This window comes from Pangasianodon hypophthalmus, chromosome 9 (assembly GCF_027358585.1).
Source record: "Pangasianodon hypophthalmus isolate fPanHyp1 chromosome 9, fPanHyp1.pri, whole genome shotgun sequence".
In the NCBI taxonomy this organism is placed as follows: Eukaryota; Metazoa; Chordata; class Actinopteri; order Siluriformes; family Pangasiidae; genus Pangasianodon; species Pangasianodon hypophthalmus.
In genome coordinates, this window is record NC_069718.1 from 9,910,264 (window position 1) to 9,932,170 (window position 21,907).

The window sequence follows — 21,907 nt, forward strand, 5'->3', positions numbered from 1 at the left end:
ATCATTAATTGAATACTCCATATAATTCCATTAGTTTTCTTCCATTTATTTAAACCTTCTTTATAATTGCTACTGCAAGTAGAAACAGTATACATTTCAAAATGTTAAAAATGTAATACTTTAAATATAAAATACAAATCAAAGTCTCCTTTTCATTTCAGCAGAAGCTATGGTTCCTCCACCAGCTTGTTGTGAACATGCATCATCCCTGTGGAATAAAAAAAAAGAAAAAGAAAGTTTAAAACATAACTTCTTTTTTTACTGTCTTATTTCAAGTCTTCATTTATTATGTTGTAGTTAATTCTAATACTAATAATTATGGTGATTCTACTTAATATGGTTATTATTATTATTTATTATTTATATTATTATTATGATTTTTTCTGGAGTAGATTGGATTGTGCCTCGTTTTGGTTTAAAAAGCTATGTTCCTCAAGTCCTTCAGCAGTGTTACCTTTGAAATATTTCACAGTCTTGACTCGCAGCTCTTGTGTCGCATCTTCATCACACACAAAGATGGTCTGAGGATGTTGCTGGAACGCTGAAACCGTCCACATGTGGTTCACACCTTCCTCTATGGCCTTGTACAGGGCAAAAGCTTTATGTGCACCGGTGATTAGAATCATCACCTAACAAACGTCAGAATACAGACAGAGACATCACACTTCAGTTTTACTACAGAAAAGAGTTCAAATTGACAAATTCAGAGAATAGCATGGAGAATAATTAAACATGTTTCCGTGCAACTTTGCAAGCATCGATGGAAATTTTAATCTTTATTTAAAGTTGAGTTGTGTTCTCATCCCATATTTGTGGGATATCATCTACACTGGTACAGCATAATATTAATAGTAAACTAATTACAGATTTCCATATCACAGTATGCTGTCATACTAGTATACTGTGATGTACCTAATTTGAAATGGCTAAAAGTAATCAAATTAAAGCAGCAGTTTGTAATTTTAAAGCCCTCTGCTTCCTGTGAAGCCCCAGATCCCTATCCACTCTGCCAAACCTCAATATATGTTCTGGGTTGCATTTAGGGAAAAGGGGCAGGGCTTTGCAGCTCAGTTCTTCCTCATGTTGGAACCAATTTCCAGGCTGGAAAACTGAAACCATAACTTTAACCTTAGCCATAACTGAAGAAATGACCAAGAGTCCGTGCATGTACAAACTGAAAATTAATTTGCCATTTTTCATGGTATCTGTGAAATTCTATGATTAGTACAGGTCTAGAAAACTAAAAACTGTCTCTTAAATGTGGCCATACCTCACGGGCATCCATCACTGTGCCAACTCCTACAGTAAGAGCCATGGTCGGGACTTTGGACAGATCTCCATCGAAGAAACGAGCATTGGCCAGGATGGTGTCCATAGCCAAGGTCTTGACCCTGGTTCGAGACACGAGACTAGAGCCGGGCTCATTGAAAGCAATGTGACCATCAGGTCCAATACCTGCAACAAAGTTTCAAGCTATTAAGCTGATATGTTATCTGAAAGCCTGGCTTCATGGAAACTGGCCAATCCTCGTAAAGTGTCATCTTTAGTTAAATGACATGAGGTCAAAGTTCATTCAATGCTCTTACCACCTACAAAGAGCTCAATCCCACCAGCAGCTTTAATCTTCTCCTCAAAGTCCTGACATTCTTTCTGCAGGTCTGGAGCGTTGCTGTCCAGAATATGTGCATTTTCTGATCGGATGTCGATATGCTTAAAGAAGTTGTTCCACATGAAGGAGTGATAACTTTCGGGATGGTCTCTGGGCAGTCCTGTTCAGAGATGGGCTTGGCATTTAAGGCTTTAGATGCTAGATAAGGGTGTAATTAAAACCTGCAAGTGGCCCCAAAAGATGAAATACATACCTACATATTCATCCATGTTAAAGGTCTTCACATACTGAAAAGATATTTCCCCTTTCTTATAGTACTCAATCAGTTTCTTATAGCATCCCAGTGGAGTGCTGCCTGATAATAAATATAAATGAACAAAAATTACTGCAGTGACAGAAAATATAGGTACTGTGTCAAGATCGTACTTAATTAAAAGACAAAGAATTATTTTTAATTAAATCAGTTATTAAAATATACAGTCAAAATAATGTCACAATGATTTGGCTAAGTGGGTTACTGATCAAAAGAACAAAAATATTCAAGAGTTCTATCAAGTATTTGATAGAAAAAAAAGGGAGGATTACTGTAAAAAGGGTGTTTTTCATATGAAATAAATTTGAGTACACGTCCAATAATTTCAAATATCCTTAGGTAAGGTACAAATACTGAGGTGTAGTAACTGCTTCGGTACTAACTGAGTATAATGTTCAGTGTTTCCCATGCAAAGTTCAAACACTGAGGAGTAGTAACTGCTTCCATAGTAACTGAGTATAAGTGAAAATTTGGGTAAAGTACAAATATTTAGGTGTAGTAACTGAGTACAAGTTCAATGATTTTCAAGTAAAGTAATACTGCGCCGTAGTAAATGCTTTTGTAGTAACTGTGTATAAGTGACATTTCTACTCGGGTGAAGTACAAATACTGAGGTGGAGTAACTGAGTATAATGTTCAATAATAATCAGGTACAGAACAAATACTGAGGTGCAGTAACTGAGTATAATGTTCAATAATAATCAGGTACAGAACAAATACTGAGGTGCAGTAACTGAGTATAATGTTCAATAATAATCAGGTACAGGACAAATACTGAGGTGCAGTAATAGTTTAGTTGAAAATACAAATACTAAGGTGCAGTAACTGAGTTTAATGTTCAATAATACACAGGTAAAATAACAAAAAAACTGAGGTGCAGTAACTTAGTATAGTTGAAAATTGTACTCAGGTAAAGTACAAATCCTGAGGTGCGGTAACTGCTCCTGTAGTAACTGAGTATAATGTTCAATAATACTCAAGTAAAGTACAAATCCTGAGGTGCGGTAACTGCTCCTGTAGTAACTGAGTATAATGTTCAATAATACTCAAGTAAAGTACAAATCCTGAGGTGCAGTAACTGCTTCTGTAGTAACTAAATATAATGTTGAGTGGTTCTCAGGTAAATTTAAAAATACTGAGGTGCAGTCACTAAGTATACTGTTCAGTAATACTCAAGTAAAGTACAAATACTGAAGTGTAGTAAATGCTTTTGTAGTAACTGTGTATAAGTGACATTTATACTCAGGTAAAGTACAAATCCTGAGGTGCAGTAACTGCTTCTACAGTAACTGCGTATAATGTTGAATATAATGTTAATGCTCAGGTAAAGTTATAAATACTGAAGTGTAAGAATTGAGTATATTGCTGAGTGATTCTCAGGTAAAGTTATAAATACTGAAGTGTAAGAATTGAGTATATTGCTGAGTGACTCTCAGGTAAAGTTATAAATACTGAAGTGTAAGAATTGAGTATATTGCTGAGTGACTCTCAGGTAAAGTTATAAATACTGAAGCGTAAGAATTGAGTATATTGCCGAGTGACTCTCAGGTAAAGTTATAAATACTGAAGTGTAAGAATTGAGTATATTGCCGAGTGACTCTCAGGTAAAGTTATAAATACTGGAGTGTAAGAATTGAGTATATTGCTGAGTGACTCTCAGGTAAAGTTATAAATACTGGAGTGTAAGAATTGAGTATATTGCTGAGTGACTCTCAGGTAAAGTTATAAATACTGGAGTGTAAGAATTGAGTATATTGCTGAGTGACTCTCAGGTAAAGTTATAAATACTGGAGTGTAAGAATTGAGTATATTGCTGAGTGATTCTCAGGTAAAGTTAAACTCCTGAAGTGCACTAACTTTCTCTGGCCTAACCCCTTCAGCAGTGCTGTTTACTGAGTGGCAGTGTGTGAAGTGGCAGTGTGTGAAGTGGCAGTAAGTGCACTACCTGTCGGAAGGCCCAGGGTGAAGAAGCTGTCTGGACCCGGCTTAAAGCGGATGATCCTGTTGCGGATGTACCTGGCAGCCCACTCGCTGGCTTCATCATAGTCTCTCAGTATGATCAGCTTCATTGCTGCCCCTTGCGCAGAGATCTGGGTTAAAACCGAGCTAAAACAGGTCCAGAAAAAGCGTGTCAGTACACAGAAAGACACTCAGCGCTGCCTGGTCCAGACTTTAGCCTCATAAAAGTGCCCGAGTCCGGAAGAGCTCTGCTTATCAGGGCTGGGACTGTGGGAAGGGGACGGCTTATAGAAAAAAAAAAGCGCTTTACTGTGAAAATAACATGGTGTAGAGACTCTTTCCACTGATACAGAGTGCTCCAGGTAATAATATTCCACCTGAACTCGCTGTATGTGAACTACAGTGTGTGTAACGGTGTAACAGTAATCACATGAGTGATGACTAGCAAAGAGAAACGCTCAGTCAGCTGACCTGCTGCAGGAAGGAGCACGCGCGCAGTCATTCACACAAACACAGTGCACTGAGAGTTTAGAACCCAATACAAAGTATCATCCTTTGTAGTGCACCAGTATAGGAAGTAAGGAGCTGTTTGGGATGCAGCCAGAAGAAAAGAGCAGCGGTTGTGCTTCTGTCATGAGACTGGTGGGAAAAAACTGCTGAGCAAGCATAAAATTACATACACTCAGTTAAAAAAAAAAAAAAAAATGAAGCTGTCTCAATCCAGCAGTTTTGGTCTCAGCAACACTGCTGTCCATGCAAAAAAAAAAAAAAAAAAAATGGACCCCCTCATAGAATTTGTAATGGTTGTAATGGGAATTGTACTGGTCTTAATGGAAACTGTAATGGTCCCTTTGGGTCTCTACTGCTAGAGACTGTAGCCTTCTGTTGATGGCATGTTATGTCTAGTGGATACCATTAAGGACCAGTAATGGTAAAGGTTTTAATGGTTAGCTGATGGTTTGTAATGGTATTTGTAGTGGAAGCCATTAGAATTTCTGGGATGGTTTCTGTTGGGGTTTTTATTTCAGCTGCTTTACTCATACACTGAGTCGGATCAGTCGACTCATCTGACCAGTAAGAGCCGACTCTTTTGACTCCCAAACGGATCACTGCTCATTTCTTTTTCGAAACTTTCCAAAGTGCTGGTTTTTGCCTCTCCATCACTGAAATTGTTCAATTAATAGCATTATATAATTGCATAATTGCTAAATGTATTACACTTTGCATTGTATTTGTTAGAAAGAAATTAAATACAGCTTATATAAAAACAAGGTACTACATAATTAAGCTGATAAACAGCCTACAGGAAGCATGGTGATATTAACATTACTGCACCTCCTGTCTATCTTTCTATCTATCCAAACTGACTCTTTTCTCCAAACGTGAGTCGATTCCCAACCACATATCACTATTACACAGTATCCTGACACCAGAGAGTGGATCCATCCATCTATTCTCTGTACCGCTTACCCTACACGGGGTCGTGGAGAGCCTGGAGCCTATCCCAGGGGACTCAGGGCACAAGGCAGGGGACACCCTGCACAGGGTGCCAGTCCATCATGGGACACAATCACACACACCCATTCACACACTAAGGACAAATCTGAAAATGCCAATCAGCCTACAACACTTCTTTGGACTGAGGGAAGAAACCAGAGTACACGGAGGAAACCCCCAAAGCACAGAGAAAACAGAGGCAGGATTCAAACCCCCAACCGCAGAGGTGCGAGGCAACAGTGCTAACCACTAAGCCACCGTGCCCTCCTACCAGAGAGTGGATACAATAAGCTTATCAGCAAATATGAAGAATAAAACACTCAGAGTCATAAGGTGCCTTGTTAATAATAATTTACTTGCTGAGGAGCATTTGGGGGGAAAAAAAGTAAATTAACTGATTAAAGCAAGTACCACTGACTATGTAATTTTATTTTAGCTGTAGTTTACTACATACAGCTGATATCCACATGGTTCATCCTTCATACATATTTGTCAGTGTGAGATTTCTATTTTGGTGACAGGACTGACTTGCAGTGACTCTGACCTTCTTTTGTCTTTGAATGGAAAATGACGTGTAACTGATTATCACAACTAAATTATTAATAAGTGACTCTACACCAGTATTGTGCAAAGTCAAAGCACTAAACTGAACACAACAGCAGGCGACACAGTGACACGTTGTCTTGAGCACAGTCTCAGATGCTCACCTTTACATCATGTGTCATGTGGGACGAGGCATGAGTTCCAAAAATACAACACACTCCCTGACAATTTAAAGTCCATATTTATTAAAACTCAACAGTTTCCACAGACCCAAATATTTTAGAATACATCACATATACTCAGTCATATGCGCACACAGCATGGATGGCAATGAACAAGTTTATTGCATTATGCTGTATTTATTTATTTTATTTTTTTTAAAGAAAAGAAAGGACATGCACCATTTAGCCACTAATGATTCTGACTGTCAAAGCAACCCCATGGCAGGGAAGATGGAATGACCAGAACAGCGACTGGGAAACCTCACAGTCCTCTTAGTCGAGGTCCATGTCGGGTTTGGAATCGGAGCCTTCTGTCCCGTCCGTGGGGGCTTTGTCATTGGCACTGGGCTCAGCCTCGGGGTTCTCCTGCCCATTGACTGGTCCGTTCTGTTCTGCTGGTTTGTCCTCTTTTGGCACTTCTACTTTAGGCTTGGGTTTGGTCACGATCGGATTGCAGCTGGAGAACAGCTCCTGAGGAACAGAAATTAGTTCAATATTAAAATTGTTATATTAATCTCATAATCACCAACTATGTAGGCAAGCTAATTTGAAAAAAAGACAGCCTTCATTGTCACAAAAACAAGTACGGTACAGCAAAACTCTTTCTTCCCCCACATATCACAGGTTTGTTGGAGGCTGGGGTTAGAGCGCTGTCTCAGTCATGATACAGTGCATCAGCTCATGGCTCAGCATTGGCAGCGCTGGGATTTAAAATCACAACCTTCTGATTAGTAAACCAGAAACTTAACTACTGAGCCACTCACACCATCACCCTAGACTTTATAAAACACAATTTTTCTGTTTGGTTCCTTTCTGGGGAATTATGAATGTGCATAACTGCATAAGAAGGAGTGAAAGTGAAAAAAGGAGTTTTGTCACACTTGTTTTTAGAAATAAAGGAAGTTGCAAAGATTCACCAGAAAATAGGTTATTGCACCATAAAAATAACAGCCTACCAGGTTGCAGTATGCAAACACAAGCCATGTAAAATATGTCTTCTGCTGGTATACAGCTTTAGTAGTGGAAGCGGGTGATGGTGTAGGTTATTAATTAGCATACTGATTAAATCTGGATGCATTAATATAGAAAAAAATAGATCTTATTGTACGGAGATCGTGAACTACCACAGCTGTCCATGAGAGCAAAACTGTCTGTACTCTCAGGGTGGAAGTGATGGCATACTCTCGCTATCCCCTGTCACTCAGAGCAACAACCCCTCCCCCCAGAATATGTTACACTACACACTCCCTTTTAGTTATGCTGTCATAACTAGGTCTTGCTGGAGTCCCTGCTTGCACACTGCACACACTCTACATTGTCCTTAACCATTACGTGACAATTAACATACCTAATAATCTCTGTCTTTCTCTCTCTCTCTCTCTCTCTCTCTCTCTCTCTCTGTCGAGCTACACATGCTACTCCTGAGATACCAGTGATCCTGACCCCTTCTGCTCTCCGGACCTGCCTGATCCTTCCTGATGCCCTACTTCTGGTTGGAGTTCTCATCTCATGGAAACCACTCGCTGCTGCTGAGGATGGCCCTCGTGGACAGCCTAAAGATACATGAGATTACTGTGGATGGTACCACTTAAAAACCATGAAGATGGCATTGGACTTCAATTGATTTTGGTAAGATAGCTTTAGGACTGCAATTGCCATCACTCAATTCTCCATCAGTGAACAGTTGATAACTTCAACAAAATAGACTTCATGTGGAAACTATAATGAATTTCCTGGTTACACAATGGCATGTTTTGACCATATAGTACACAGTTATAGAAGGGAATTATTTATAGTTGCACTGTCTGGTGTCACCCAGATGAGGATGTTTTTCCTTTTGAGTCTGTTTCCTCTCAATGTTTCTTCCTCATATCGTCTCAGAGAGTTCTTCCTTGTCACCGTCACCTCATTAGGCTTTGCTCATTAGGGATAAATTTATAAATTTAAATTTTATATCCTGAATTTATATATTTCTGTAAATCTACTTTGTGACAATGTCCATTGCCAGAAGTGCTATACAAATAAAATTTAACTGAATTTAATTGTAGTGCTGCCCTGTGATGCAGCAGTTTGCAAAGAAGCAGAGGTTGGCTTCATGTGTCTTGGAGGAAGCATGTGCTAGACCCACCTTTGCCGGTTAGTAGATGTCATGTGATAGGGGAGAGTTAGCTAGTGGGTGTGAATTGGCAATACCAAAATAGGGAGAAAATGGGTGGGGGTGGTGGGGGATTAGTTAAAACCACCCTTTAACCCTTTAGGTACAGAGTGTGGGGAAAAAAAAACATTGTAAATAAGAAGCTGCAGGGATTTGATCACAATGTAAAGACTCACCCTCGTTTTTGCTGTAATCTCTGCAGCTTTCACCACTGGATCCACGGTGAGATTCTGTTTGCTCTGCTGGTTCATTTTGCTGTTCATCCAGATCATAACTTCACCCACCATCTTATCAACTTTTTGAATCTCAGCCTCATCCAGATGCTCATACTGCTCCTCCTTCCAAAGTGAAAAAAGGTGTTACTTAATGGGCAGATAAAAGTAGATACACAACTCTGCAGTAATCAAACACTTACCTTCATCTTGAAGGCCTCCACAATCTTCATGTACTGCTGAAGCTGTTTTCCCAGCTCATCAAAAGCTTTTGGCCGCTCCTCAGACTCTGTGTATCTGTCTTGAATGGGTTGGCCCAGTTTCTATAAACAGGACAAAACAATTTCAAAACATTTGTTTGAAAAAAAAAAAACAAAAAAAAAAAACTATGTTTAACACAACCCAAATCCACAACACAGTTACCTTTAATTCATCAAGTTTGTCAATGTACACTTGTTTAGATTGGTCTTCTCCATCTTCATACAGCCAGTTTTCTGTGTACTCCAGTTTAACTGAGAGAGTGTCCCTGTCCTGTGCAGAAAGACGAGTATAAACAAAATGCCCAGTGTACACATTCAAACTGTTTAGGAATGACTATGATCTCTGCGTTCAGCTGAAACTCAAGATGGATGTTCCGATTAAACTCAACTGCTGAGGAACAGAAAAAGAGCAGTCAACAGACTCACACCTCACTTTTCTCTTTTTTTTTTTCCTCTCGTTTTCTAGGGTTGGACTAGAGTTTTTTCTTGGACTAGGGTTAGGGTTGGACTAGGGCTGGGTTTGGAGAAGGGTTAGCCTTGGTCCAGGTTTGGACTAGAGTTAGAGCTGGACTAGGGTCAGGGCTAAGCACTACAATTTACAGGGTTTAAGGTTTATTCTGTATAAACAGAAATTAACCACTATGTTTTTTTCCTGCACCCTTTCCTGTTCAAGTGAACAGATTTTCCCCCCACAGATGAATTTTATTTGGGTTTGTTCCGATTGCTGCTTCGCTGTGCCAAAACCAAAACCAAGACATGCAGGGACCAGTATTAGCCCATCAAGATTCAGTTAAAGCTGAGATCAGGATTCTAGATATGATGGTAGATCTGCAATTTTCTAAAATGATTTAGAAGTAACAAACTGCTTTAACGGAAATAAATTATTATTGAATAATGCTTATTGTTATAATGTGATGCGGAGAACATCCACACTGTCAATTTCAGATATGCAGACCAAAATGAGTAAAATTTAAAGGTTATGGGGTCCTCATTAAATAATTTCTGAACATAATGACATTTTAAGCGAACTGCCCTTGTACAATGCAGAAATGTTCAAATTTGTCCAATGCTATTCTTTTCAGGAATCCTGTGTGCACTACGTTCAGAAGCAGGTCGTCAGTTAAGCAATGTGAGTTAGGCAGAAGTGCAAGACTAATAGGAATAATGTATGAATAGTGTATAATCAATAATGCACTAAAATATATTTTTTTTCTGATTTTCATTAGCTCAGCTCATTCAGTTAACTCCACTGCCATTGTTTGTTTGGGTCACCCATTTAGCAAGTGTTTCTAAAAAATCAAACATCTCACACAGCCTCAAGCATTGCATCTGTGACCTTTCTTGATTCCATTGCCGTTGAGAGCAACAGGCAAGAGCAGAAGATCTTAGATGTGATATGTAAAAAGCGTTAGTCTAGTTCATGACCTCACACAACGTCTAACCTGGGTCAAGATAATGTCTCTGGTCTGCGTATAGATATGTGCCAGCGATTGTTGCAGTCTGTTTCAGCACAGTACTCACACTTTCACTGATGAACTTCTCAAACATCCCATGCAGTTTGTCCCTCATGTCATACACATATTCCTCCAGGTTGTTCTTGGCATCATTTCGTTCTTTTTCCAGTTTGTCCTGCATGATCATCTTTCCCTGTTTGGGAATAATAAAGTACCACATATAGAGGCATCTCAAAAAACTTATAACTTTATAACTGATGAATTTCTAGTTTCAATTTCTAATTGAATGCCGTACCTCATTTTCCACAAACAGATTGAGCATTTCGATCGCTAACTGCCACTGTGGATTGTTTTCAATTGGCAAATCCAGGACTTTTGTCTTCACTTTAGCCTTTTTAGCTTGTGGAGGCTGATCTGCCTTCTTTTCTTGCTTGCCTTCTTCTGTTGATGTCTGATTGAACAGCAAACAACATTCAGTCAGCACATGATAGCAACCCTGAAGGTCTGAATAGCAGAGAGAATAGAGTTTCTTTAATGTGTGAAGAAAGTGGGAAGTGCAGCATTAATCTTGCATTACCTCCATCTCCTCTGTCTCTGCTTTCTTCTCTGCGTCTTCCTTCTCTCCATCATCCTGGGCCTTCTGCTGATCTTCATCCACCTGCATTTTGTTCTGTAAGGTGAAAAAACAGATTAAACTTTAGTCACAGAGTGGATGAAGGCCTTAAAGAAATACACATAAAATATTCACCAATATTTATGCAAATACAACGCAAATTAGGTGATGTTCTGTGTTTACTTTCCATTTCAGCCAAGCTATCATTTTAAAGTAATCCTCAAAGTGCTTTTTAAATCACTTGGGAGTCACAATTTGATTGTGTATGTAGACATTTCTTTTAAAATAGGTGCTGAGGGTAGGACATGTCGAAGAGCTTGACTTGTTTCCACAGCAGCCTCCAAAAATCTGCCATTTTTTGCTGGATTGAGTTTACAAAGAAGCAGAAATGAAGCTAAGGCAGCAGATACCAGGCAAAAAACACTGTCTATGAGATAACTTCATTCACATAGGCTTTGTTAATGATGTGTTCGCCATTAATGGTGTAGAGCCTATGTTTTTAACTGCATCTAAACACTTTTTCTCTTTTTCAGATATAGTGATCATCCGGAATCAGTGTCCGCCTTAGTGGAAAGCTGTGATCATGAAAACAAAGTGTGGAAGACCTTACAGTTACAGTTGTTTAGACAGTAATACTAATTACTAATATAGTAATACTAATTGACAGTGTCTAAGGGAATAAACCCTCAGGCCTAAGATGGATATTTATTATACGTAGAACACTATGATGTGATAGGAACTCTGTTTAGTAATGGTTTAAAGCACATGCGTCAAACACACAGCCTGCTGCTTCGTATCATTCAGGCTGAATGAACGTGCAAAATATAATGAAGAAATATAAGTGGTAGTACACTACCACTCAGTGTTTTCTCTCTGATAGGTATGTTTTGTTTTTACAGCCTAATGATGGCCTCCTTCACTTGCATCGACACCTCCTGGTAACCTGAACAGCTACCAAATGCAAATTCAACGCTTGGAATCAAGTCCAGACTTTTTATCTCCTCAATCTGTCATGATATAAGGAGGAAAGAGGCCACACCTGGCCATGAAACTGTTTATCAGACAATATTGTCCAATTAGTTTTGAGCCTGTGAAAATGGAGGGAATCTGGCTGTAATTCCTGAACAGTTTATATATATTTATAACAATTTCCATTTCTACCTTAAAGTAGAAAAAAAAAAAATGTCTGCGAGACAAGGAATGCGCAACGTGTAATGGTGTAGCACCTCTTCTTCCTTCTCTGTGGTCGGTGTTGTGGTCTGTTCTGTGTCCATGGGCTCCTCGGATTCCTCGCTCTTCAACATCTCCACCAGTGAAGCGCTGGACACGCTGAAGATTCCATGGATGTTCATCCTCACTTTGACCTTCACTTTAGAGCTCTCACCGGTGGCTTGGGGCACAACTTTCTGGATCATGTACTGTCCTAGTAAATGGACGCAACCTGTTTAGTCACATAGCTGTGATTTATCCTTTTAAAAAAAAGAACGTAGGTGCTGCAGGTATTACTTGCCTATTGTGGGATCGGGGTAAGGTAGCTCTTTAGGGCTGTTGTAGTAGGCTTCCAGAGAGAAGGGTTCTTTCCGGTAGAAGGTTAGCACTTTGGAGAATGGAGCTGCGTGGTTCTTTGGGAACACCTCACATTCACTGAAAACAACGAATTATAGGTTTAAGGAGTTGTCCTTTATAAATAAAGAGAACTTTAATTGTGGGGAAGATGTATATCTCAATCACGCACCTTACACCATCCTCTGCTGCCGAGTTCCATTTCAAAGAGATTGGATAAGGGACTACATCTGTTATGGAAAATTCACGGACTTTGAAGGCAGGAGACAAAATTGCACACTGTGGAAAGAAAGCACTTTATGAGAATATAAATCTTACAGAGATGCAATAATAGTCCATAACTTTACCCATTGCAATTGCTAAATCGGTCTTAAATCTTATCATTCTTTTCTCTGCACTCTGTAAATGTTCCCTCTGGCACTAAATTCCCCATTTCCCATTAATAACAGCGCTGATAAAGGCTTAGTGCAGCACTTCAGATGAAATATCACAGGATGCCGAGAGCAGCCAGACCTGAAGGGCACATCCTCTAGCCACGGCTTCATCTGCATTCAGGGTCGTACTCAGTTCCTTCCCAAAGAATTTGCTGATTCGCTCTTTAACGGCTGGTGTTCTTGAAGCACCTCCCACTATTTCTACAGCGTAAATGTCCTCGTTCTTCAGGTCTATAGTGAGAGGCAAAGAATATGAGATCAGAAAAATTTGTGATAACTAGAAAGGTAACTATACAGAATACCAGGCTCCTGCTACTCACTAGCTTGCTCCATTATACTGCGCAGTGGAGGCTCCACTCTGGCCAGAATGTCAGCACACATCTCTTCAAACTGACCTCTGCAAGAATCCAAGAAAGTAATCACTGACTTGATAAGTTCAGATTTAGGACATGTATAGGACATGACATACTCAACCACATGTATATTCTAAAATTTTTGGTTACAAATGTAAAAGGTCACTCAACAAGATTCAAGATTTAATTTATCACATACACAATTATATGCAGTATATAACTTGCAGTGAAATGAAAACCTGGCTAACTCCTCTTTAGACTGTGCATTTAAATACTAAATTAAAAATCAGAAATGAATAAGAAATAATAAGAAATAAAATAAGAAATAAGAAATATATGTATAAGAATGTGCAAAAAGTGGATGTACAAAATATGCGAGTATGTTATAAGCAGAAACAATACAAAGTGCATTGTGCGGAGCGTCAGTGGCGTGCAGAGTGACTGGAGATTGTTTATGGAGTCCTAAGGGAACTGAGTGGTGGATATATCCATACTGAGGAGTCTGATGGCCTGAGGGAAGAAGCTCCTCCTGAACGAGCTTGCAACTTTAAACCACAAAAATAATATATGTACAATATTTTGCCCATGAATCTACTTTAACTGGCTGAGATCTCTCTACACCTTTACTCTTGTTTATAACCTGCTAGCTACCTGCACCATCTGTCACAGATAGACACTGTTAGGACTTCAATATATCCGTCTTACTGAGTTTAATCCGTCTAAATAATCCCAATCTGGAGCATATTCATTATGATTATAGACAGTTTACTGCACTTCAAATCAACAAATGTTCAAAACATCCCCTTTAGTTTACCTGTTGAGATGTCCAGAGACATCAATGTCATTCATGAAACACTCAATATTGAGGGGCAGGTCAGAGGAGTTGGCACTCATGAGCTTTTTGAGTTTCTCACACTCCTGGTAGAGGCGAACCAGAGCTCTGGGCTTGGACTTTACATCCAGCTTGTACTTCTTTCCAAACTCCTCACAGAAATGGTTCACAAGCACCTCATCAAAGTCCTTTCCTCCCAACTGTGCGTCAAAGGCTGTAGCAAGAACCTGTTTGGACAAAGAGAAAGGATGTCACACCACCATCTTCCGCGTTCCTATTCAGAACCATAGCAAGTGTTTGGAAAGTGAAACTCGATTTTGGCACGCACCTTGAGCTTGCCTTTGTTAAAGGCACACACAGAAACCTGGTAGCCTGAATGACCGAGATCCACAAACACCACAGTCCTGGGCTTCTCCTCTGGAGCTGGCAGGTCCTGCTTGTAAATCCCATACGCCAGAGCCACTGCAGGGAGAAACATACATTTCATTCATTCTTCTCACTCAGTTAGCTTGAGCAAATCGGCTGCCAGGATCAGTGAAAAGTGAAACAAGCATACAGCAGCTCAACTCCAGGTTAACTGTGGCTGAATTTACCTGCCGTTGTTTCATTCATGAGCCTCAAACAGTTGAGTCCAGCGATCTGAGCTGCATCTACCACTGACCTCCTCTCAGCATCCGTGTAGAAGCAAGGAACCTTAAAAACATCACAGACACGACTTAGCTATGTGATGCTATAGGACAGTAAGTCTGAGAAATAGCTGCTACACACAGTAAAAAGCCAAGAGACCTAAAAATGAAGAGACTCTAGTGATAACCGGGTTCAGGTGAAGACAAAGTGTGACAGACATGTGACAAATTGAAAAAAAAGCCGGGGTGTTATCCTCTGGGGGAGGATATTGTTGCCGGCAAAAAGCATCAAGGCAAAGCAATGCAAAGCAATGTTCTTCAAACATTTCTGTCCTGATGGGCGTGGTCTCTTCCAGGATGGCTCCGCCCCCATCCACAAACCAAGAGGGCTCACTGAAGGGCTTGATGAGAATAAAATGATGTAAATCATATTCTATGGCCTTCTCAGTCACCACATCTCAACTCAACTGAACACCTTGAGATTTTGCAATGATGTGTTACACAGTTCTCTTCACCAGCATCATCAAAACACCAACTGAGGACATATCTTCTGGAAGAACGGTGTTCTTCGCTCCAGCACTGCTCAAGAGAGACTTGTAGAATCGTTGCCGAGGCACACTGAAGCTGTTCTGGAGGCTCACCGTAAGCCAACACCTAAGATTATTTTTCGTTGCTTTTACTTTAACTTGTCACCATTTCTATATTCCTTTAAATATAATTTACTAATAAGGCTGCACAATTTAGATTTTACACAACCCTGATCATGATTTTTGGTTCGATAGTGAGACTGTCATTTATTAAATCCTCTCCTTTCACAAGCTTTTCACCCCATTTAACAGGCATAAAATGGTGAATTATTCATTTATTTACTTGTTAGATTGTTTACTTATTTCGATAATCATTTGTAGCAGTTTGTATGAGCGCGAGTCAAATGAAATCTGAAAAGTGCGACATAAATTAGGAACCAGAAGAAATTTTTTAAGGGCTGAGACAGAATGAATGGAGGTCATGTAGAAAAATTACATACTTTTGTGACACCTATTTGCAATAAACAATGCACAATTTAAAAAATTAAGGTTTTCATTTGACTATTTGGCTATTTCATGTCAAATACAGGTATTAATCAAACATTCAATAAAATCCAGCTTAAAAAGTCAGAGATTTCTGTACAGCATGATGCCTCTATAAAAGATTCTTTAAATTTCCTTGTGATAAAAATTGTAATAGTTTTCCTGGGTCCATCTTACAAAACAAGTCTTTCAGTTTGTCCTGATAAAAGGCGTTGTCTCATGACATTAAACATAGAGCAGACGAGGAAAATATGTTTATACATTCTGAAGAAATGTAGGCTTATAAATATACAGTGTCATTAAAGACCACTGTCAGTTAAAAGCTAAATTTAATTGAGAGAAATGATCATGATTTAAATACTGGGCAAAATGATTATTTTAGCCGTAATCATGCAGCTCTATTTACTGATCAGTGAAAAGAAAAACCGAATCAGACTTACTGAAACAACGCAGTCGGCCACAGGCTTCTTCAGAGCGCTCTCAGCGGTCTCTTTCAGTTTGGTAAGGAGCATGGCTGTAATCTGCTCAATGCTGAAAACCTTCTCCTCCTCCATGTATGTAACCTGAGAAAATGTCAGAGAAAATGGCAAAAAGAGGACAGGGAGATGATGAGTTTTAGAAATTTTGAAATCTCAAACTGGAGTCTGTCGAAATGAGAAACACTGCTTTGGAGAATGACTCACTCATATCAGGTATTGCTGATAAACTGTAAACTGAAAACTGCTTGGAGATTAAAACATCCAGTAAACCGGGACAGTGATGCTTATGCTGTACAGATATGATCTGATCTGGGCATCAGTGCCAGAGGACAAAGACTTTCATGCAAATTACAGCTATGTGACATTTGTTTCACTCTACAGGTTCCTTCACAACCTTCAGAGAACACCTGAAGACTCAGCTTCTCCAAGAGCATGTGAATATTAATGCAGAACCACCTTCAGCTCTCTCCCTCTGACCCTGTGCGTGTGCTGGTACATGTATATCTAGGCGTGTTCCTTTTGCTCATGCCATCACCTTGGAGAATAAACCCATTTCTCATAGTTACTAATTATTAATAATTATTGTTATTGGTGTGTATTCATGACAGTAAGTACTAAGACTGTATTATTCACAGTTTGACTGGTTTGTGGATGATCCTTGCAGCACTACTGAGTTCTCAGATTTACTCCAAGCCTCACGTTTAAATAGATTTTTCTGTTCTTCTTGCACTCCTTTCTGTTGAGTGAAAATTTAGTTCAGCTGCATTAACATGCTGGATTGGGTTGCACGTCACTTGAGATAAAAGCGCCTGGCAAATAAATAATAATGTAACGCGATTCCTGTCACTCCCTCTTGTGCGATTTCTCCATCACTCACCTTAATTCCCGTTGTTCCCGTTGGCATTTGCGAAAGCTCATAAACGAGGCTGGATTTCATACTCTGAACAAACGGGTCTGAGAAAGCGCGGCCATGGAAACGCTTGAATCCCTGGACGGTGTTCTTACAATTAGTCACCACCTGGGTTTTAAAGTGGAAAAGAGAAATGTTAGCTTTCATTTGCATCCTTTAATCATAAAAGAACGTTAAAGCATCGTCAGAGGAAAATAATGATGCAGACACATTTATTATAAACTCGATTTATTCCTCACATACCTGGCTTTTTGCGGCCGCACCGATGGATCGATTTCTTGGGCCAAATGACACACATGCTCTAAAATCACAAAAAGGTTACAGGGAAAATTATTTACATGTCCCATATTACAGAAATGCACCAACAAAATGTATTTTGCTTTATCTTTAGAAGAAGTGGTAGCCCAACATTCATACTGATTCTCTAATATTCACAGAATGTAATCAGCTCGAATCCCAGAGTCACTGATCGGCCCTTTAACCAGGCCCACCCTCATCCGTTCATTCTAATACGTGACTGTTTCCATAGTAACAGCGTACCTGTATAGCGGACGCTTCACATAAACAGTTTAAAAAGCCTGTGGAATTGTCGACACGGTGATAACATTTTTTATTTCCAGTGTCAGGGCTTTGTAACAGTCAGAGATAAAGCTGCAACTTTACGTGTTTAGACACGGGAACTCTTTAGGGCAGAGGATTTTGAAATTTGTGCTTTCTCAGTAACATGACAAGCTGACAAGCTGCATTTTTTTTGTCTCATTAACTTCAAGTGATAAAAAAAAAGAGATGCTAGTGAGATAACGACTGTTCTGCTACAATGCAAGTGAGAACAGGAACTAACCTGTTTCACAGATTCTTTCCAAATAATTAAACATAACTATAAATGGATAAATAGTATCCACATATAAGGTGTCATTCTTTAACCCTTTCATGCCTAGAGTCCACGCTTATGAAAGGCTGAAATCACCTGGGTCATGTGACATTCCTAATTCGTACATATCAAGCACACTGCTATATTTTATTCAAAAATGATATTAATATAATGATTTTGGCCATCAACAAATATTGTAGGCCCGAATTTTAACAATTTTTATAAACACATTGAAAACGTTTTTTAAAATTATTGTATCCGTTTTAATGTTTTATCTTTTTTTTCTTTTTTACTCATGGTATTCCTACACATGGACCATTCATTTACTTTTTAAAATAAGTGATATTTAGGAAAAGAAAAGTCAAAACTCACACATGCAAAAACATTCTAAATAATCTGAATGTGTTTTTTTTTTAAATAATTTATACCTGAAATAAATACAAATGTGTTAGTAGTGGCAGATTGTGTACCTAAGAGGAATAAAACACTTTGGGACGTGCTGTTATTGGAAAAATAAACAACATTGCAGTGGTAACAGTAACTCCGCTTCATATCGAGCCACATCACACCACCCTGACGTTGATTATTTTCCAATAGCAGCACACCTTCACATGTTTAATTCCTCACATGAATTATTTAGCTTGGTAAAGATTCAGCGTTCTGCATAATATTCACTGGTGCAATGCAGTTCTCGTATGTTTCAGGCTAAATAAAATTACAGTTTGATTTGCTTTGATAAACAATTAATTACAGTATGAAGTGCAGGCTTGCGTTTTGAGTCCAAAAGTGAATAAATAAATAGTTCTAACTTGAAAATTCTAGGAGCAAATCAGTTGGCGTTGATGATGAAACTAGAAAGGTTTGAAGAGCAATGGGTATAAAAAAAAAAAAAAAGAAAAACAGACTTCCTTATAACCTTCTTTTTAAATGGTTTGGTGATTAGGGCTCTGAGTGACGCAACAGAAAAGCGTTCGCCCGGGAGATGGCGAGTTCGAATCCCGACGATGCCACAGCCGACCGTAGCCTGGAGTCAAGAGAGCAAAACTGGCTGTGCTCTCTGGGTGGGAGGGGCATTCTCGCTCTCCCCCCTGTCAATCACAGAGACACTAGCCAATCGTGGGCTCATGTATGTGGAAGAGGGCAGATAGCGCTTTTCTCTGAGTGCGTTACGCCACAGCAGTTTGAAAAGCAGAGGTTGGCTGGCTTCACGAGTCTCAGAGGAAACATGTGTTAGGTTTGGTGATTGAACGCTTTAAAAATTAGCTTATAGAAAAAGTTATATTGCTATTAATATTACATAAGTTAAATGAAAACAGGGACACCCATCTTAGTTTAACTTTATATTATTTAAATATTAAAATGTAATATTTTATTTCTAAAATATTAGGCAGCTACTGTGAAGAAGCTGAATACATAAAGTGTGTTTTAAGTCCGAGTCACAAAAAGGGCCTGAAAACTGACTGTTACAAAGCTCTGACACTGGAGACTCCTTCCAGAAATGTTAAACATCTCCTAACAGAAAAGCTCACCATCATGTTTTTCCTTGTAAAATAACAACACTTTTTATTCTGTCTAGCATTAGACTGAAGATTCAATGGTGTCGTGGTATAAAGTGTAATAAATAATATAAAATGTAATAAATCAGAGCACCACAGCGCCTGGGACTTGAGTCAGCTCAGCTCTGATATCGGTATAGTATAGAGAATGAAAACAGACTGAAATATCATATCATTTCAGACTTCTGTACACATGAAGGCTAAACAGAGGGATGATGGAGGGATGATGGAGGGAAGATGGACAGATGATGATACAAGGGCTTACAGAGAATTCTTTTTTAAAAGTGGAGGTTAAATTGTGGTTATTTTTCCTACACTAAGAAAAATATCAATAATTGCTCTCAGGACATAATAAAATAACAGAAACTCATATGACTGAAGTAAATGTGGCTCAGGAATTTGGGAAATTTGCAGAATTTTCCAGAATATTTGCAGGTAATAAGGTAATAATCTTCTTTTCCCTGTGTGTCTCCATGGATGTGGATGTTTAAGGAGACATGTTGGCTTTTACAAAGGTTTTTGGGTTGAAAACTGTTTTAAGAAAACTTACAGACATCGTAGAGCAAAAAATAAAAACTAAAAATAAGCATTATATTTTTATTTGTATTATAAAAAAAATTGACCTAAAAGCGCAGAAGGTGTAATGAACAAAGGCAGGCAGGGCTAGCTCAGCTCAGCTAATCCGGCAGGTGAGGAGAAATTTCTCGAACATCTCCTTCAGGCACTAACCTTAGCTTATCATTTCCTTTCTAAAAATATACCCAGCTAACCTTATCTCACATATTTAGATCAATAAAATAAATACCGTGTGGACCTTAAAGGCGTCTGTATTCAGCTTTATGTCTCAAAGAGCATTTTAGCTCTGAACAGACACTGAACGCTAACCAGCTAACCTAGCTGGCTGACTAGCAGCGCATGCTACCCGGGCTGCGTCCCAAATGGCTGCCAACTCGCTACATGCGCACACTAGGGCACAATGGCGTCCCCGCCCTACGTAGTGCACTACATCTTCCACAGGGACTCATTTAGGACTCGGCCCCGGCATCATTTTTTCACTTTCCCCGTCCACATTAAAGGGATTCCCTGCCAAAACAGCACCGAGGCGCATTATAGATGATGATGATGGTCATGATCATGATGATGATGAGTGTCTGGGATGAAGAATGATCCGCCATGTTTACTCACGGTGTGCACCGGTCGCTGTACTCATTCGCTATAGTCTCAATGCCTCCGGCGCGCGCGACCGCGATGTAGCAGTTCATAAAACCCACGTCGAATCCCACCACAGACATCTTTAAAAAATAATAATAACAATAATAATAACACAGCTAATGGAAATACTGAAGCGCGGGACTACACGCTAAACAACAGCGAAGGCTCGACAGTCTGATCATACAAAATGCGAGATGTTTTAATTCATCATCATCCCAGCCTGAGCCACGGGATGCGCTAAAGCCGGTGGCGAGCGGACTGTCGGAAAACTACTTCCGGTTCAAAGTTCGAGACTGTCTAAAGCCGGAAAAAGTGTGTGTGTGCGCGCGCGTATATATATATGTTATAGAGCAAGAGATGAGAATATTATCATCTCATGAAATTATAATAATATTCTCATCTCTAATACATTCACATGCACCAATTTAAAGTTTATGAAATTAAAACCAACAGGAAACACTTGATCAGTCACTGAGTAAAATATGGTACATTAACAATAACACATCTGTGTAATGATTACAGAAAATAAATAAATAAAGAAAGAAAGAAAGAAATAGATTATATAATTTATATCTTTGCTTTGTTTACTTAGAAAATAAAAAATTTAATTTAATGAGATTATATCATTGTAATAATAAACTGTGTGGCCAAAAGTATGTGGACCCCTGACCATCACACTCATATGTGTTCCCTCCCCAAACTGTGCCACAGAGTCTGAAACACACAATTGTACAGAACATCTGTTTGTATGCTTGGTTAGGCAGGAATCAGCCAGAAGTTTAGCAGAAGGCCAAGCGACAGGAGCAGTACTATGGACGATCCACAGGCGTTTGTTCTGGCACACACAGTGGCACAGTTAATAAGCACACAAAGTGTAGTTATACTAAATAATAAATTAAATAGATCTTTTTTGTGATCCAATCCATATACACAGACACAGTGGAATGAAATTTCATTAATTCTTGTGGACAAAGAGCACAATACAGGACTACATAAAGTGTGGTAGTAAAAAAAAAAAAAAAAACAGGCGTATAGATGATAGGTTATGAATAAGTGCAATGTATTATGAATCAGTCAGTATAAAGAAAGCCTGTGTGTCAGAGAAGTTAATTATTTATACAGAAAAGTAGACTAAATAAACCTGCAGCTTGTGTAGAAGTTCACC

General features: G+C 39.1%; 2 protein-coding genes across 2 annotated transcripts; both read right to left on the reverse strand.

Moving 5' to 3' along the window:
• Positions 1 to 30: 30 nt before the first annotated feature.
• On the reverse strand, positions 31 to 4,340 carry gnpda1 (glucosamine-6-phosphate deaminase 1). Its single transcript, XM_026918730.3, has 6 exons — positions 3,868 to 4,340; positions 1,863 to 1,964; positions 1,587 to 1,769; positions 1,271 to 1,455; positions 455 to 629; positions 31 to 208 (listed from the first exon to the last, which is right to left on the reverse strand). Exons 1-6 carry the CDS (start codon positions 3,989 to 3,991, stop codon positions 168 to 170), a joined length of 810 nt encoding a protein of 269 aa, XP_026774531.3. The 5' UTR covers positions 3,992 to 4,340; the 3' UTR covers positions 31 to 167.
• Positions 4,341 to 6,143: 1,803 nt separating this feature from the next.
• On the reverse strand, positions 6,144 to 21,014 carry hspa4b (heat shock protein 4b). Its single transcript, XM_026919519.3, has 19 exons — positions 20,716 to 21,014; positions 17,347 to 17,404; positions 17,071 to 17,211; positions 16,155 to 16,277; positions 14,612 to 14,711; positions 14,347 to 14,480; positions 14,001 to 14,245; positions 13,154 to 13,230; positions 12,913 to 13,064; positions 12,572 to 12,678; positions 12,347 to 12,480; positions 12,063 to 12,259; positions 10,801 to 10,893; positions 10,519 to 10,674; positions 10,291 to 10,416; positions 8,933 to 9,040; positions 8,713 to 8,832; positions 8,474 to 8,635; positions 6,144 to 6,613 (listed from the first exon to the last, which is right to left on the reverse strand). The coding sequence occupies exons 1-19, from the start codon at positions 20,820 to 20,822 to the stop codon at positions 6,416 to 6,418; spliced, it is 2,538 nt and encodes an 845-aa protein (XP_026775320.1). The 5' UTR covers positions 20,823 to 21,014; the 3' UTR covers positions 6,144 to 6,415.
• Positions 21,015 to 21,907: the final 893 nt, after the last annotated feature.